Genomic DNA, 17,232 nt, shown 5'->3' with positions numbered 1-17,232 from the left:
GTGCGAGCGAGTGATAAGACGTGCTAGAAAGGGTCGGGATATTGGGCTCGCGCGGCGGGTAAAATACCTAATTTCGCCCGACGCCGAAATGTTATAACGCTCTTAATAAATTATTAGTGAAATTGTGTGATGCTTTAAAAGTGATGCCACAATATATGAAATATTATATAATATGTTGTAATTGCCAGTGTGAGCGATAATTTTTTTTTCTTGTATCCTGAGCAAAGAAATATGTATTGAGCTGAGTAATAGCCATAAATGAAAATGCGTTGTGTACCCTTACCGTTTGTGATGCATTTAGTCTGCACACAAAAATACGGTTAAAATTGTTTTTATCCCTTTCAAATAAATACAGAAGTCAATATGACAGGCAAACAGATCTAATGGAAGATTGTAAAGTGTTTATGAATAATGTCATTAGTAAAATTGAAACATATTATGATCGGATGACACCATCCAAGGAATTGCTAAAAAAAAAAAAGCAATCTCCAATTGCACAAGATAGCATCTAGATTATTTAGCAATAAGAACAATTTATATCCTTTACCACATAAGGACCAACTAATGTATCCCAGTAGAAATAAGTAAAAAAAAAAAAAAAAAAAAAGAGAGTATTGACTTGACTTTTGAGTTATCATTACACCCGAAGCACCCCACACTTCATTAGTATGGATTATAGGTACTCAAAAATGAGCAAGCACAACTTAAAATTGCGGGCGCGCGACGAATATTCAAATAGTCTTGGACTGCGTGTATCCCTTGACTCGAGTAATTAGAGTTAATTCGAGATTTTTTTTTACTACGAATTAAATTAGTCTAAGAAACACTTAACTCCATCCATTTACGTACAGCCAAGTGTAAAAATATGTGTGTCTGTGTACACATTTTACTCAAAAATATAACCCATAGCATCTTAGTCCGGTGTAAAAGCGTAATACCATATTTATGAGACGATTTTTTCGATACATATTTTCGCACTTAACTGTACACGCAAATGGCATAAGTTTTAGGTCACGTACAATGTCAACGGTCTCAACGAGCGTAGTGATATTGTCTCGCTCCTGCAGGTCGCGAGCGTCGCGACGCTGACCACCGCCCGGTGCCCGCATCAGTGGACGACGGGACCTGAAAACAAAAACAAAGTGATCATTACAGCCTCTAGGTTATAATCTACAGCCTCTAAACGGGGCTAGCGCAAAATTGAAAAATGGATGCGTTCAGACTTACGTCCTTTTAATGACTTTTAATATGAGATGACGCACAAAAATCCGATCTCTGGTTATAAGACCTTGATTCGTATCCTGAGGACACGGGATTGTAGGTGTTGTGGATTGGAGAAGGACCAGGCAGAATAAAAAAATGTTGAAAAATATAAAAATCCCTTTCTGCCACAAAATACAAAATAGAAATAGGATATCGGTTGCTACGATACGAGTTCAAAAACGAAAGTCACGAAGATGGCCAATGCCTTTATTTGCATATTTTAAGACGCTCCCGTCGTCGTAGTGATGGTTGAAACGTTGCGTTTAGTTCCAACAGTAGTTTTTGATTCCCTCACGAGTGTGGCTTAGGAGCGTCATTTATTCAGAGCTCCAAGGGGCAGTAGACCTGAGTTTTTGATATTTCCAGCGTGATACCTCCACGCGCTCCTACGAAAAATGGCGGGGCGTTGACAGACAAACGGACACACGGGCAACAAAGTGATCCTATAAGGATTCCGTTTTTTCCTTTCGAGGCACGGAACCCTGAAAATAACAAGGAATCCTGTTTCTATCTTATAAGCAGAGATCGGACGGATTTGCGACATTCTTAGTGACTTACGTCATTTTAATGACTTTTAGTATGAGATGACGCACAAAAATCCCGATCTCTGCTTATAAGTCTCTCCAGATTTGCCAGAAAATTTTGGTCAGAATAATAAAATCATACTTATTCTTCTTATAAGCTGCAGTGTTCGCGTTCTCCAGTGGACTAGGGTTCTTCGCGTTGATATTCGGTGAGATTCCCAAGCGAGCTTTAGATGTACCGCCGCTATTGAACAAACGAAGAAAGTATGTGTCAAATCAGTTCAAAAACTAAAAAACTTTACAGATACATACATACATACATACTTACAATCACGCCTGTATCCCATAAAGGGGTAGGCAGAACACATTAAACTACTAAAGCTTCAGTGCCACTCTTGGCAAATAAGGGGTTGAAAGAAAACGAAACTGTGACATTGCAGTGACAGGTTGCCAGCCTCTCGCCTACGCCACAATTTAACCCATATCCCATAGTCGCCTTCTACGACACCCACGAGAAGAAAGGGGGTGGTGAAATTCTTAACCCGTCACCACACAGGCAAACTTTACAGATATACTGATAATTTACGCTAGTTGACGCGTGCTTGTCGCTAGATGTCACTTAACTATGCCTATACAAATAACCCGCATTGACTGATGTATGGAGTTACAACTCTTCCTTTACTTATTCCTCTATGGTACAGTCAAGTGTAAAAATATGGGTGTACACATCTTACTCAAAAATATGTCCTATAGCATCTTAGTCCGGTGTAATAAGAGCGTAGTACCATATTTATGAGACGATTATTTCGATACGTATTTTTGCACTTGACTGTATGTATTACAGCCTGGAAAAAAAGAGTAGAAAATAATAGGGGCACCCAATTTGACATTTCTGTATGAGAAAAGTGTCGCTGTGATAAAAAAAAGTTCTATTCCACTTGTTTTCGACAACCTGTACATTATCACACCTTGGACAAAGGCGATCAAATATATGAAATAGGCGCGTTCCTACGCACAGTCTAAGCTCGTGTAGGCGAACGCGCACCATGCTTGTATGAGATATGACAGGTCGACTGGCATTCTTGACAGGTTAAGTAACTCCGCGTATAGACAAATAGTCTAAGAAAAAAAGTACCTCAGTACAGTCAAGTGTAAAAATAATGTACCTCAGTACCATACAGAAAAAGGTACGGTGGCCTAGATGGCATTACACCTTTGGGGTACGCTCAGCTAGATGGCGCTAATATTAATATTATTTTAACACATATCAAGCTAAGAATATGGGCCAAATTGTCAAAACTGAGGTTCAAAAGATGGCAGTCTATGTACTGTGATTACACATTTTACTTCGACAATAACTCTCTATAATACTCGATCCTTTTTGCTATGAGGTAACCTAGAGCGGGTGGGCGGCACTTTCAGCGGGGAGCGTTAGTGGCCATACTGTACGATAGTACTGTTTATTATACTGTGGAGGTTATTCTAGTTATTAATGAGTATAAAATTACCTTGATCGGCCGATGGAAGCTTTTGAACAGCGCGAGAATTTATCCAGAGAATACATCGAGAGCTTAGCGTCTGCGGCCGTTTCTGTCAAATATAAATTGTATTATAGAGACATTTACCCTCTTATTCATAATAAACGTCCACTAAAAGTATCAAATAGATAAAAAGCGTTTGTCCCTTTCCGACGTATTGGTGTGATAAAAGGGACAAGCAATTTTATCGGCTCGTTAACTTTAGTGAACGTTTATGAATGACGGTTAGTGTTCAGAGTGACATAAATACATAGTAGAAAATAAAACCGGCCAAGAGCGTGTCGGGCCACGCTCAGTGTAGGGTTCCGTAGTTTTCCGTAATTTTCTCAAAAACTACTGAACCTATCAAGTTCAAAACAATTTTCCTAGAAAGTCTTTATAAAGTTCTACTTTTGTGATCTTTTTCATATTTTTTAAACTTATGGTTCAAAAGTTAGAGGGGGGGGACGCACTTTTTTTTCCTTTAGGAGCGATTATTTCCGAAAATATTCATATTATCAAAAAACGATCTTAGTAAACCCTTATTCATTTGGAAATACCTATCCAACAAAATATCAGACGTTGGGGTTGGAATGAAAAAAAAAATCAGCCCCCACTTTACATGTAGGAGGGGTACCCTAAGAAAACGTTTTTTTCCATTTTTTATTTTTGCACTTTGTTGGCGTGATTGATATACATATTGGTACCAAATTTCAGCTTTCTAGTGCTTACGGTTACTGAGATTATCCGCGGACGGACGGACGGACGGACGGACGGACGGACGGACGGACGGACAGACAGACATGGCGAAACTATAAGGGTTCCTAGTTGACTACGGAACCCTAAAAATGAAACTAATACCAAGACCATACTTAGTGTGATATAAGAGCATTCTATGTAAAATGTGACTACTTACATCAAGCTTAAGATGCTATGAGGGCATGGTTTTTTGCCTACACCTTTTCCCAATCATCATCATTTCAGCCATTAATCGCCCACTGCTGAGCATAGGCCTCCCTTCGTGTACGCCACTTATCCCGGTCCTGGGCTAATCTCATCCAGAAGTGCCCCGCAGTTTTTCGAATGTCGTCCACCCAACGAGCCAACGGATGCCTGGCGCTTCTTACATCCGATAGCGGCCACCATTCGGTCAACATTTTGGTCTACCTGCCATCACTCTGCCTGGCAACATGCCCCGCCCAATTCCATTTGAGTTTGGAAATGACGTCACCCACGTCCCGCACCTTGGTGCGTCGTCGGATTTCGACATTCCTCACTCGATCTTGAAGCTTAATGCCGAGCATGGTGCGCTCCATCGCTCTCTGTGCTACCCGTATCTTATGCACAGCCTTTTTAGTGAGCGTCCATGTCTCGGCACCATGTCATGGTGGGCAGGACACACTGGTTGAAGAGACGAGTCTTCAGGCATTGTGGAACATTATTTGAACTAATTGTTCCCAATCATGTAGGGTCAACAGGTAACTTTTTTATACTTACGTGATTTTCCTTGTTTACTGAACTTTGAAGATTTACGGGACTTTCCCGACCGAGACAGCGACTGAAACCATGAAGATAATATTAATAATAATAAGTTTTTTGCTAAAATTTCATTTTCGGCACAAGCTTTTAGCGCCGACTGTACTTTTCTTTCAACAGTCATCTACTGCTCTCTGAGACGTTTTTAAAAACCCATTACTCGATGTGGGTACGACGTTTCATGACAGGGTTCCTATCACCACCTTTCTGCTCCATCATCAAATCAGTTCCATGATACCATAATATTGCATTGTCACGTGATTTACATACACTATGTAACATAATTGCCGAAGATAAATCCTACGGCTTATACATTACCTTCTATAGTACCTTTAATTTTCATGGTGTTTATTTTAAAAAAAGGAAGTGGTATTCGTAACCGCTATTCGATACCGGTTATGCTCTTAAATGGATCACCAGCATTAATGTTACACCCTATATGTGTGCAAAATTTGAGCTCAATTGGAGACCGGTCAAATTTAGCTCCTACGTTTGACGCACACTAAGATACTAACAAGGGAAGTTGAATAAAAGCTTGTAATTATGACGTTGAAAGTAAAAGCAAGGACTATATAATTATCGACGATATAATTTTCGTCCTTGCTTGCTTGCTTATATATCGTCACTACTTTTAAAAAATCTCGTATCTCACGCTGTTCCTCAAAGTTAAAACGCAGTAAGTCTATATGCATTCCATACATACTTACTACAATTTTCTTTTCATTGACTGACGAAGATACAAGTTTTTTTAAAGTAGTGACGATATGCAAAAAATGTACCTATGAAATGGCCCACATGAGAAATATATTCATGGATGACACAAAACTAGATAGCTATTTCACAGCTTCCAAGACGCAAAAATCACATATTGACCAATACTTTTGCTTTTACAGTGCCCAAGGAAGCGTATGTGAATTGTAGAGGGCAGCACTTGCGGTGACAATATTTCGACAGTTTATGTCACTCTCCAACGAACACGTCTGTACCTATACACCGTGTTTTTTTTGAATTCCGTAAACTTTAAGGGAAGATTCTTTAGTTCAAATACAATCAATTTCTCTAAGAAACTAGCCTCTTAACTCTTACGGTTATCGAATTATTAAAAAAACTAATTTAATTACTGAACACGTGTGTGGCATCCCTTACCACTTCCTAATGTTATTTGTTTTGACATGTGTCGTCAAACACTTGACAATGACTTTAATGTTATGATTAAGGTCCTCTCACACTAATTAATCCATTTATTATGTATGGAAACCAAAACGAATTTAACAAAATGCGATATACAGGTTGGTTCCTGATAATGAACCTACCTGCGTGTCGAATTTAACGGAAAACAAAAAAAACACGGTGTATATTCTTGTTTTATTCGTCTATATTTCTAAAGGTGGCTTACATAAGGGCTAGCATATGATTGGCCAAAGATTATATCGCCGCGAGACAGTATACCCGTCTTTATGTCAAAAATACAACTAGAAAAAGACGCATGATCTATGTCCCGGCGACAGTAGTAATTTGTAATACTTACAATGGTGTCGTTATCATCACTGATGACACTGTTAAGTTTCGCTAGGTACATGTCCAGAGCTTTCTCCAGGCTGTCACAGGTTTGAAGCAGCTCCTGAAATTAAAATTACTTTTTCTCAAACATGCAATCCTCCATTTCCCGGCCTCTGATGTAATGTACTATGTCATCACACATGCTCAGTAAGTAAAAAAAAATGGAATAAGTAATTTTTGAAATGGGAAATTTTACCGTCATGGAAGAGACTTGAACTAATGGCATTGGACTAGATCACTAGCCTATGCTCTGCCTTTTTTACCTGAGAAGAGACTACGAGACCTCATATGGGTCTTTAGACACATACCATTACTTGACGACCGGTCTGGCTCAGTCAGTAGTGACCCTGCCTGCTGAGCCGCGGTCCTGGGTTCGAATCCCGGTAAGGTCATTTATTTGTGTAATGAGCACAGATATCTGTTCCTGAGTCATGGACGTTTTCTATGTATACAAGTATGTATTTATCTATTTAAGTATGTATATCGTCGCTTAGCACCCATAGTACAAGCTTTGCTTAGTTTGGGGCTAAGTTGATCTGTGTAAGGTGTCCCCAATATTTATTTATTTATTCATTTATACCTAGTTACAGTGAATATTTCCACTTAAATTTATTTGAAGAGTCACGTTAACATAAGTGATTCTACTTTTCAGTATTATTTTTACTTTGAATTTGACGTTGGTGTGTACGAATTTGGCGTCTAGTATATATGTATAACCAATTTTAGATTTTTCATTTCATATTGTTTGGTATATAATACGGATACCTTAGGAAGTCTCACCTCATTATGAACCTCGATGGGACAGACCGAGTCCGCTTCTCGCACCAATTCCATGAAATTCTTCAGTGCGAACACGCAGTCACGTAGAGGCGTCTTCTGGGTGAACCATTTGTGGAACATCTAGAAACGAAATTCTCTTGACAAAATGTAAAGGCATTGTCAAATATATAAACGCCAGGCGTATAAGCATGGTCGCGCGATAAATGATGAAAACATCAGGGGGCCATTTCTCAAAACTGAAAGTTACAAGTTACAAGCGGAAGTCTCTTTCCAACTTGTCATATTAGACATTGACTACCGCTTGTAAATTGTAACTTAGAGAAATGGGCAGGCCGTCCCTATCGCACTATTTGTAAGCGCAATAGGGACGGCCTGATGTTTTATCACTTGCCTGCCAGAATGTTGAACCACTTATACCAATCAAAATTACGACAGAGGCAATTAAAATGAAGGCTCGCTTTATCTCTTTTGAATTGTCTTTCAAAACACAAATTAAGACCCATAGTATAGATTGCAGGTACCTGCCATTGTGTATCACAGGTAGTAGGCCCGTAAACAGCAATACCGATAAAATTAATTGATAATAATATAAACAATAGGTAATTAATTAAAAAAAAAACAGTTTGTTAAAATAGAAGCGTGGCGAAAGCTGAAGCGACGTTATAAGTTGCGAGTGTGCGTGTCTGTACGGCGTCGTTGTGTGCGTCACGTCATGTAGGTATGGTATTCTGTACACACCTGAAGGGACTGAAGCATATTCTGCTGAAGCGACACGGCTGTAAGTTGCGAGCGTGTGATGTGCGTCACGTCATATAGGGATGGTATTCTGTACACACCTGAAGGGACTGCAGCATATTCTGCTGAAGCGACACGGCTATAAGTTGTGAGCGTGTGATGTGCGTCACGTCATACAGGGATGGTATTCTGTACACACCTGAAGGGACTGCAGCATATTCTGCTGAAGCGACACGGCTATAAATTGCGAGCGTGTGTGCGTCACGTCATATAGGGATGGTATTCTGTACACACCTGAAGGGACTGCAGCATATTCTGCTGAAGCGACACGGCTATAAATTGTGAGCGTGTGATGTGCGTCACGTCATATAGGGATGGTATTCTGTACACACCTGAAGGGACTGCAGCATATTCTGCTGAAGCGTCACGGCTATAAATTGCGAGCGTGTGTGCGTCACGTCATATAGGGATGGTATTCTGTACACACCTGAAGGGACTGCAGCATATTCTGCTGTAGCGACACGGATCGTATGAGTTGCGAGCGTGTGTGAGTGTGTCGCGCGTACGGCGTCGCAGAGTTGTTATGTCGCGTTACGTCGTGGACCTGAAAACCACACAATACAAGGATTTCAAGACTATGCTCTGTGCTAATCATAGAGGAATAAGTAAGGGTAGAGTTGTAACTCCATACAATCAGTAAATGCGGGTTATTTGTAGTGACATCTAGCGACAATCACGCGTCAAATAGCGTCAATTATCATTACTGCTACTTGTCAACAGATGTCGCGACGAACAAAGAATCTTATGCTCACCAATTTTTAGCTAATATTACAATAGTATTAATCGGTTCTGTTTTCGATTCCTTCTGCTTGTAATATAAGTTGTAAACTGTTATAGGAAGGACGCGCAAGGGCCCCCAGGCAGCGCGGCGCGCGCCAAGCGACGCGTCGCCTGGGGGCGCGTCTTACGTCCTTCCTATACAAAATGTAGGAGACGTTTTTTAAATTACATTCAGGCGGCGTGGCGCTGACGTCCGTTCCGCGACGGCGGACATGCGTGTCTTGAGTGTGGACGGTCCCTAAGATCTTGGGCATATCATGGCAAGACAGCGTGACCAACTCTAGAAGGTTCTAGAAATCGCACAGCTACCCAGAATGGATGTTATGATAGCGGCAAACCCACCTGTCGAGACATAGGATACAAGTATATTCTGCAGTAACGGGCACAGAACTCAGTGCACTGTTTCTTCAGCTTCGGGAGCGTGTTTTGATCCAGCTGATGCACGTTATGAGCGTCCAGGGTGGTACTGTAAGATGTTAGAAAGAAATTGAGGTAAAATATAATTATCTTATACCTTTAAAAGTATTTTTAAGATTTCAGTTAAGCTATGTCTATGCCCCTATTGTATTGTAGCAGGGTAGGTACAAATAAATAAAATGCTATTAAAGATACTCTATAGAAAATAATGCTAAGAACTCCTGCCGGTGCTGTCCTGCGTCGATGCTGCGAGTGTAACGGCTCAGCCACGACATTGGTCTAAGCGCGACAGCGGTGAGCGGCGGCCAAACATTGGAGTGAGACACAGCGATGGGACTTTTCATTCGCACGTATGGCTGCCGCTCACCGCTGTCGCGCTTAGACCAATGTCGTGGCTGGGCTGTCATACTGAGGCTGAGGCGACAGCGTTGAGCGGCAGCCATAGGTGCGATCGAAAGGTCCCATCGCTGCATCGCGCTCCAACGTATGGATCGTCGCTCGAAGCTGTCACCTTAGTTAGACCAATTTCATAGTGCAGGCCGGGCCTTATCGTAATATGTACTTGTACAAACTATAACTTGATAATTTTTAAGTCGTATATGACACTAATTTTGGTTTGACACATTCACTACCAGACAAAAAATGGCGCACTACGTCAAAAACAGGTCGTAATATTTAACCGCCCGCTTGTATGGGGAGAACCCGCCCAGCGGGTTCTCCGGAATGTGAGCAAAGTTCACGAGTGCCCGCCAGGCGAGTTCTTGGTTGCGAAACTGTTAAAACGCTAATTTGTACTTACCAAAGAGGATCGAGTATTATAAAGTTACTGTCGAAGTAAAATGTGTAATCACAGTGCATAGACTGCCATCTCTTGACACAGACTTAAAACTTTTGAACCTCAGTTTGACAATTTGGCCCATATTCTTAACTTGATATGTGTTAAAATGTCAAATATTAATATTAGCGCCATCTAGCTGAGCGTACCCCAAAGGTGTAATGCAATCTAGGCCACCGTACCTTTTTCTGTATGGTACTGAGGTACGTTTTTTACTTAGACTTTATCTGTCTATACGAAGTTATATATAAGACATATGCTTGAACTAATGGCATTGGACTAGATCACTAGCCTATGCTCTGCCTTTTTTACCTGAGAAGAGACTACGAGACCTCATATGGGTCTTTAGACACATACCATTACTTGACGACCGGTCTGCCTCAATCAGTAGTGACCCTGCCTGCTGAGCCGCGGTCCTGGGTTCGAATCCCGGTAAGGTCATTTATTTGTGTGATGAGCACAATTTGTTCCTGAGTCATGGATCTTTTCTATGTATTTTTCTGTATGGTACCTACTGAGGTACATTTTTTTCTTAGACTTTATCTTTATCTGCCTATACGGAGTTATATATGTCTTTGGTACTTACATAACAGAAAGCAGTTCCAAGTTAACTTTAGACTGTAGCTCCTTGACTTTAGCGGTGTAAATGCTGGTCTCGATCATATTGGTGACGTTATCAGGCGACTTCTCACGGGCTGAAATCGAAAGTAGAATAGGTTCACTAGCACTCTAAGAATCAACATTACATTCAACAAAACATTCATCGAAATCCTTCATAGAAAATTGCAAAAAATAATGGTTTTCTACGAGGAATAAAAATCTAATTTCATAACCGGGTAAGCAGCAATGAAGAAAAAAAATTCTTCGTAGAAAACTGCAAAAAATAATGGTTTTCTACGAAGAAAAAAAAATCCTATTTCATAACCCAGACTGTTAGGAAGAATTATTTTTCCTCACACAAAACCAGTTATGAAACTTGGTTATCTACGAGGAACAAGGGTAAAAAAGGCTTGCGCGTATCCTTCGTGGAGTCCTTTCACACGTGGACGCCGCAAAAAAAGAAAATATTGCGTGGAGTCCCTCCGCGCGAAAGAAGTGAAACTTCGTAATGTGGAAATGAAAATGGGTGAATCAACTTTTTCTTATCTGTTATTGCCATGGTTACGGTCCCCTGACTCACGCTGGTTTTATGCAAAATGTTGCTACTGAAATTATGCAAGCATGCATTTAGTCCATGTTTGTATAGGTGGCAAATTAAGGAAAGTGCTTATTAACGGGACTACCTCTACATTCCTAATACATTCCTAATGACGTTTGTTCGAAAATCACTTGGCCTAACTCATTTGGCCGAATTATGAAATGCCTAACGCTCTTTTGGCCTAACGATCATTTGGCATAATTTAAATTTTGCCCCAAAAATGACATTACCCAGAACCGATTCGCTGTTAGAAAGGTAGGTTTAGGTTAGGTTAGAACTGTGACCTCACACAAATCCGAATCGCCTCTAAAAAAGTGGGTTTTAACGGCGTTAGGCGAAACAATATTAGGACATTTAAATTAGGCCAAATGATCATTATGCCAAAAAATATTAGGCGATCTAAAAATCGAAGAAAAAACTTTAGGAATCTAGATATACATCCCTTATTAACACTAGAAAAATGCATGTTTGCATAGTTTAAGTAGCATATTTTTGCATAAAACCAGCGTGACTCAGGAGACCATAACCATGGCAATAACAGGCAAGAAAAAGTTGATTCACCCAAATATGAAGGGCTATTTCAAAATTTGAGTAGCAACACCGAGCGTTAAACGTTTAACGCTGTTGGTGAGCGTTAAACGTGTAATGCTGACATTGAGCAGTCGGAAGACGCATTAGAAGTTCCACTTCAAAAATATTTACGTTTTACTTGTCACAAATAGTAGCTTACTCTTTTCGGCCTTCGGTGTCAGTTCGGGTGTACTCGCTTTCTCTCGCACGGTACACGGGCTGTCCAGTGTATCGTTCAACTCTTCCCGCTCGCCTGCCTCTGAAATAAGCGACGATAACGTTGAACCATATGTAACTCTTCTTGAAATGGTATAATGGCTAGCACGTAGACTGTAGCCACAGTATAAAACCAGTAATAATTCTTCTAACAAATTTTGCGCCGCGCGGTTTGTCCTTGAGTAGCGCTCGCACGCAGCGAGGTGCAGCGAGTACATGTGGAAACGGACGATCGCAGTCGCGCCAAGGTCATTACCGTACATACAATACATTGTGAGTATTATCCTTGTAAAGATAAAATAATTTTGATTTTGTTGTCTTGCTCTTACGTATCTGGCTTCATAAATGTTATAAAACATGAATAAAATTTTATTTCATTAATTTGTAATTTATTGATTCAGTTTAGTCATTTAATGAACTTATACCTAATCAGCTTAAAATTATAGTTAAGCAGTATTCTTTATCTCATTTTTGTTGAAGTATTTTGCCACAATCATGCTAGATTAACGTTTCGTAGATTAACGTTTCGTAGGTACCTACTCAAATTCAACTCTTGTCCCTTTCGTACTCCGTATGATGAAATCCATAAATTCTGTATTGCGTTAATCATCAAACTACGTCATTACTATGAAAAAAATTTCGCTTGCTATGCTCGCGGTATTTTTATCTACATCGTAAAACTTCTTTCCAAGGGCGCCGAAACTCAAACTCGCTCTACCCTGATCGAGTGCACGGGCCGGCGCTGTACCTACTCTTGGCTAGGGGCCGATTTATACATTTTGACAGACAAAAAATGCCGCACTACATCTGAAACCGGTCGTAATTTATAACCGCCTGCTTGTGTGGCGAGAGGGTGCCCAGCGAGTTGTCCGGGATCTGAGCAAAGTTGGCGAGTGTCCACCAGGCAGGTACTTGGTTGCGAAAGTGTTAATTGTGACTAAGGTCAAAACAAAAAACGTCTCACACAATTCACACAAACTTGGTCGATCGTTTGTCACACAGACCACCTCCTATAGACATCCATTATAAGACGACTCGATCACCAGCCTTACTATTATTTGCACTGATATAAGCGCGGGCGCTCGCCGTGCCCGTTCAGTTGCGACCAGGTAACAGACCCGTAAGCAGCGCGTGTTTTGCGCAATAAAAAAAATTGAAACAGGGTATTTTGATGCCTTAAAGATGTCCACTTGTAGTGTGAAATGGTTTGGAAAGGCAACAAGAAGCTCAAATTTAAAAACAGATGGAATCACATTTCACAAATAAGTCATATTTTTAATTTATTCAGGAGGTTCTCTGTGGTTTGTCAAAATATCTAAGAGTTAAACTGACCTGAGCCATCGTCGCCCTCATCCAAAATGGTGATCATATCGCACTGCTCATCATCCAAAGCTTCGGCGAAGGTCACCATCGTCTCCCGAGGGTCCTGGAGGTCCTCTTTATACTCCTGTTCTCTTGAATCCTGGAAGATCAATGAACTTTTGAACCGTGAACTGAAAAATTCTTAGAGACATACCTAAACATGTCTGTCATATATTAACAGTTTTAAATTCACTCTGCTCTTCATTGGGTATATCAGTGGCCAAGGGGCCCAAAAATATCTGAACATGCACTGTAATGTATAATGTAAAACTATTTTTATGGGGAACTTTATTAGGCTTGAATTAATTAATATATAATAAATAAATAAATATTATAGGACATTCTTACACAGATTAACTAAGTCCCACAGTAAGCTCAAGAAGGCTCGTGTTGTGGGTCCTCAGACAAAGATATACATAATATACAAATACTTATCAATGACTCAGGAACAAATATCTGTGCTCATCACACAAATAAATGCCCTTACCGGGATTTACCTGGGATGCGCCGCCCGGGACCGCGGCGTAGCAGGCAGGGTCACTACCAACTAGGCCAGACCAGTCGTCATAAATAAATAATATCTGGGCAACCGAGCTTCGCTCGGTTCTGTTTCGTATCCTTGACATGTGTCGCCATCTAGTTCAAAAATGAATAGTACCTACATCGAGCGAAAGAATTCTCAGCCTTAACAACACAACTACTCCACACGAGATGGCGCGCATTTCGCCACAAAAACTCAAATAGTGTATTTTCTATTCGTTTTAGCCTTGACCTGTGTCGCCATCTAGTGTTTGCAATAAATAGTACGTACATCGACTGAAAGAATTCTGTCTTAACAGTACAACTACTGCACACGAGATGGCGCGCGAAGAAAAACGCATGAAAACTCGAAAATTCGCGTTTTCCGGGACCTAAGGATAAGTTAGACCGATTTTTCACCCCCAAAAACCCCCACATAACAAATTTCTGCGAAATCGTTAGAGCGGTTTCCGAGATCGTCAGTGTAAATAAATATATATATAAATAAATAAATAAATAAATATACAAGAATTGCTCGTTTAAAAGTATAAGAAAGATAGGACATTCTTACACAGATTGACTGAGGCCCACGGTAAGCTCAAGAAGGCTTGTGTTGTGGGTACTCAGACAACGATATATACAATTATACAATATATAAATACTTATATACATAGAAAACATCCATAACTCAGGAACAAATATCTGTGTCCATGACACAAATAAATGCCCTTACCGGGATTCGAACCCGGGACCGCGGCATAGCAGGCAGGGTCACTTACCGACTATGCCAGACCGGTCGTCAATACCAATATCAATAACATGTTGTACTTATTAAACCAATATCAATAACATGTACTTATCTAAAAGTATACATACACCAGAAACATCCCCAGTAATTTCATTCTTCATCTTTGTGAGCTCTGTGTCCAGAACCTCTCTGATGCAGTCTTCAGGAAGCTCCTCCAGGAACTGGTATGGGTCGTCTGAAATCACAATAGAAAATATTAGCAACTGTAAGCCATATTTGGATAAGACTGCCCTTTTCAACTAAATTTAACTACCACCATACCACATCTCGGACATTGCGATCAAATATATGAAATGAAACTAGCTTTACAAACTTCCACCCTCCATTTTAGGGAAGTGGGGGGTTATAAAGAGACAAAAAGTAGCCTATATCACTCTCCATCCCTTCAATTATCTCTACTTATTTAATTAAAAAAAAAACCGCCGCTTTTGGGGTTCTGGTGAAAGGTACTTCCGAAAGTTGGATTATGTAGAAATAGAAATGTGTAGGTATTTTTCAAAACTGCTTTTAATTTAAATGTTTGATTATTTGATGGAAACACAAATGAATGCCGTCAATCACACTAATTAATTAATTAATTATATATGAAAACGATGGAAAATATTTTTTTGCGAATTTAAGTAAAAGTGATACACAGGGTGGTTCCTTATTTAACGAACCTAACGACATGTCGAATTTAACGGAAAACAAAAAAAACACGGTGTATACAGCGTGTCCATAGCGTGCGGTCATGCACCATGTGTATTGCGCGCTGCATGCAACCACCAGCTGCCCTCGTCGCAGCATCTGACCATCTCATGGGCGCCCTACCCTGAGCACGCTTGCCATACATTTGCCCCACAGTCACTTCTCTGCTTCTCTTTAAGAGTGCAAACGCAAATAAAACGCAGATATTGAATTTATTTAGTTTGCCGATATATCTGTTAAATAATGAACTATAAATTACCCTGTTTGTCCGGTGTATGTATGTGATAATTTATGTATATTATAACGTATAAAGAATTATAAATATTAATTATTAACTCATACCACTTTTAACAGATTCAACCACATCCCGTTCATTAATGAATTCATCCCAAATCTTCGCTTCTATGTTTTTCAGCCTCTCCCGCCGGGATATTTTCCATGCTCTGGACAACTCACCACCTTCTATATACTGAAATACAATATAATTAGTTAGAATAATAATATATCTACCCAATCTTATAGCAAGCTCTATATAAGTTTACTTATAACAAAATGTTACAATTTTTACTAGGACAACAGGACAGGCTAAAAACATAATTTAAATTTTGAAAAAAACCCTGACATAGTGGCCCAATTTTCATCAAACTAAGCTAAGAACACTCCCGACGAATAAAGCTTTCAAACAAACAATAAAAACTAAATCTACATTGGTTCATCCGTTCGAAAGCTACAATGCCACAAACAGATACACAGACAGACAGGTAAAACTTATAACACCCCTTCGATTTGCGTCAGGGGTTAAAAATAACAAATACATTATTTTACCCATTAAAATTATTGAAACTATGTCTGCTATATTAACCCAATTTTATGCCCTGAGTGTCACTAAGCTGGGCCTTTAGAATCCAGAGAGAGCCTTTCTCAGGGCTTATAGAATCCAGACTTTGTGTTGGCATTAGCAACTACTTAATCTGCTAGACTGATCTGATCTACACTGATTGAAGATCCCATTCTTTTAAGTGGAAGTATGGACTGAAAAAATAAACAACTCTTAGATGACGACAACCGTTTATCCTACCTGAAGAAACTTTCTTAGCGTGTTTCTACACAAATTCATTGTAGAATCTACGGTAATTTAATGAGAAATAAGAAACGATAGACTAACCTGCAAATCAATGACATCGACTTTATTTTCGGGCATGAAAGAAAACCTCTCACATACTCTGAGACTCCCTGAGCCATGTTTCAAGTTTTTACAGGCTCAGCTTAGCTACAATGTACATACAGTACTTTTAGAATTATATTTTCTTAAAACTTTTCACAAATTAGCAGTCGCCAAACAATAGTCAAAACAAAATTTGAAATCGTTTGTCATTTCTGACGTTTCTAAGGTTAACCGGAAGTTGCTTCAGCTACTTAACAAACAAATACATCTATAATTTACTGTATTAGTATGAAGTGAGTATGAATCCAAATTGTGTAACCATCGTTTGCTGCATATTTTGTTATTATTTAAGTCGTATTTTTGAAACGTTTAGTTATTTTCAAATACTTCATGAAAAAGTCGTTCTCTTGACAACATTTTGTCATTCCCTTGATGTTGCTAGGCAACATGTTTGTTTACTGTCAACAAATCGTATCAAATGCGCGACTTGATAACAAAGAAATTGATTTTTAGGCACATCAGTTTCGTTTATAAACGTTTCCATTACTTATAAAGTAAACGTGACTTTAGTACAAACGAATTCATAGTAACTTACTTTAAGTACTCAAAATTGGTTTCCCAACATATTACTACAATACATTCACTTAACAAGAGTGCACGTTTTATAGGATTTACATAATATGTAGTGTAATATTAATTA

General features: G+C 39.6%; 1 protein-coding gene across 3 annotated transcripts in view; it reads right to left on the bottom strand.

The window, feature by feature from the left end:
- LOC125230687 overlaps positions 1 to 17,232 on the bottom strand; it is a 103,951-nt gene that overhangs the window by 80,368 nt on the left and 6,351 nt on the right. For 2 of the 3 annotated variants that reach the window (XM_048135936.1, XM_048135933.1), the window contains exons 2-13: positions 14,749 to 14,855; positions 13,324 to 13,453; positions 11,936 to 12,034; positions 10,594 to 10,702; positions 9,098 to 9,221; positions 8,403 to 8,519; positions 7,181 to 7,300; positions 6,369 to 6,461; positions 4,802 to 4,862; positions 3,296 to 3,377; positions 1,930 to 2,031; positions 1,020 to 1,125 (exon numbers count right to left, since the gene is read on the bottom strand). In XM_048135936.1, the coding sequence (XP_047991893.1) occupies positions 1,020 to 1,125; positions 1,930 to 2,031; positions 3,296 to 3,377; positions 4,802 to 4,862; positions 6,369 to 6,461; positions 7,181 to 7,300; positions 8,403 to 8,519; positions 9,098 to 9,221; positions 10,594 to 10,702; positions 11,936 to 12,034; positions 13,324 to 13,453; positions 14,749 to 14,781 (1,176 nt within the window). In that variant the 5' untranslated portion in view covers positions 14,782 to 14,855. Of the gene's footprint in view, positions 1 to 1,019; positions 1,126 to 1,929; positions 2,032 to 3,295; positions 3,378 to 4,801; positions 4,863 to 6,368; positions 6,462 to 7,180; positions 7,301 to 8,402; positions 8,520 to 9,097; positions 9,222 to 10,593; positions 10,703 to 11,935; positions 12,035 to 13,323; positions 13,454 to 14,748; positions 14,856 to 15,709; positions 15,837 to 16,532; positions 16,681 to 17,232 lie in introns of those variants that run through there. The other variant, XM_048135935.1, reaches the window with a different exon arrangement.

Source organism: Leguminivora glycinivorella, chromosome 10 (assembly GCF_023078275.1).
Source record: "Leguminivora glycinivorella isolate SPB_JAAS2020 chromosome 10, LegGlyc_1.1, whole genome shotgun sequence".
NCBI classification, from domain to species: domain Eukaryota; kingdom Metazoa; phylum Arthropoda; class Insecta; order Lepidoptera; family Tortricidae; genus Leguminivora; species Leguminivora glycinivorella.
The sequence above is the reverse complement of the archived record's forward strand: the minus strand, read 5'-3'. Positions and strand labels throughout refer to the sequence as shown.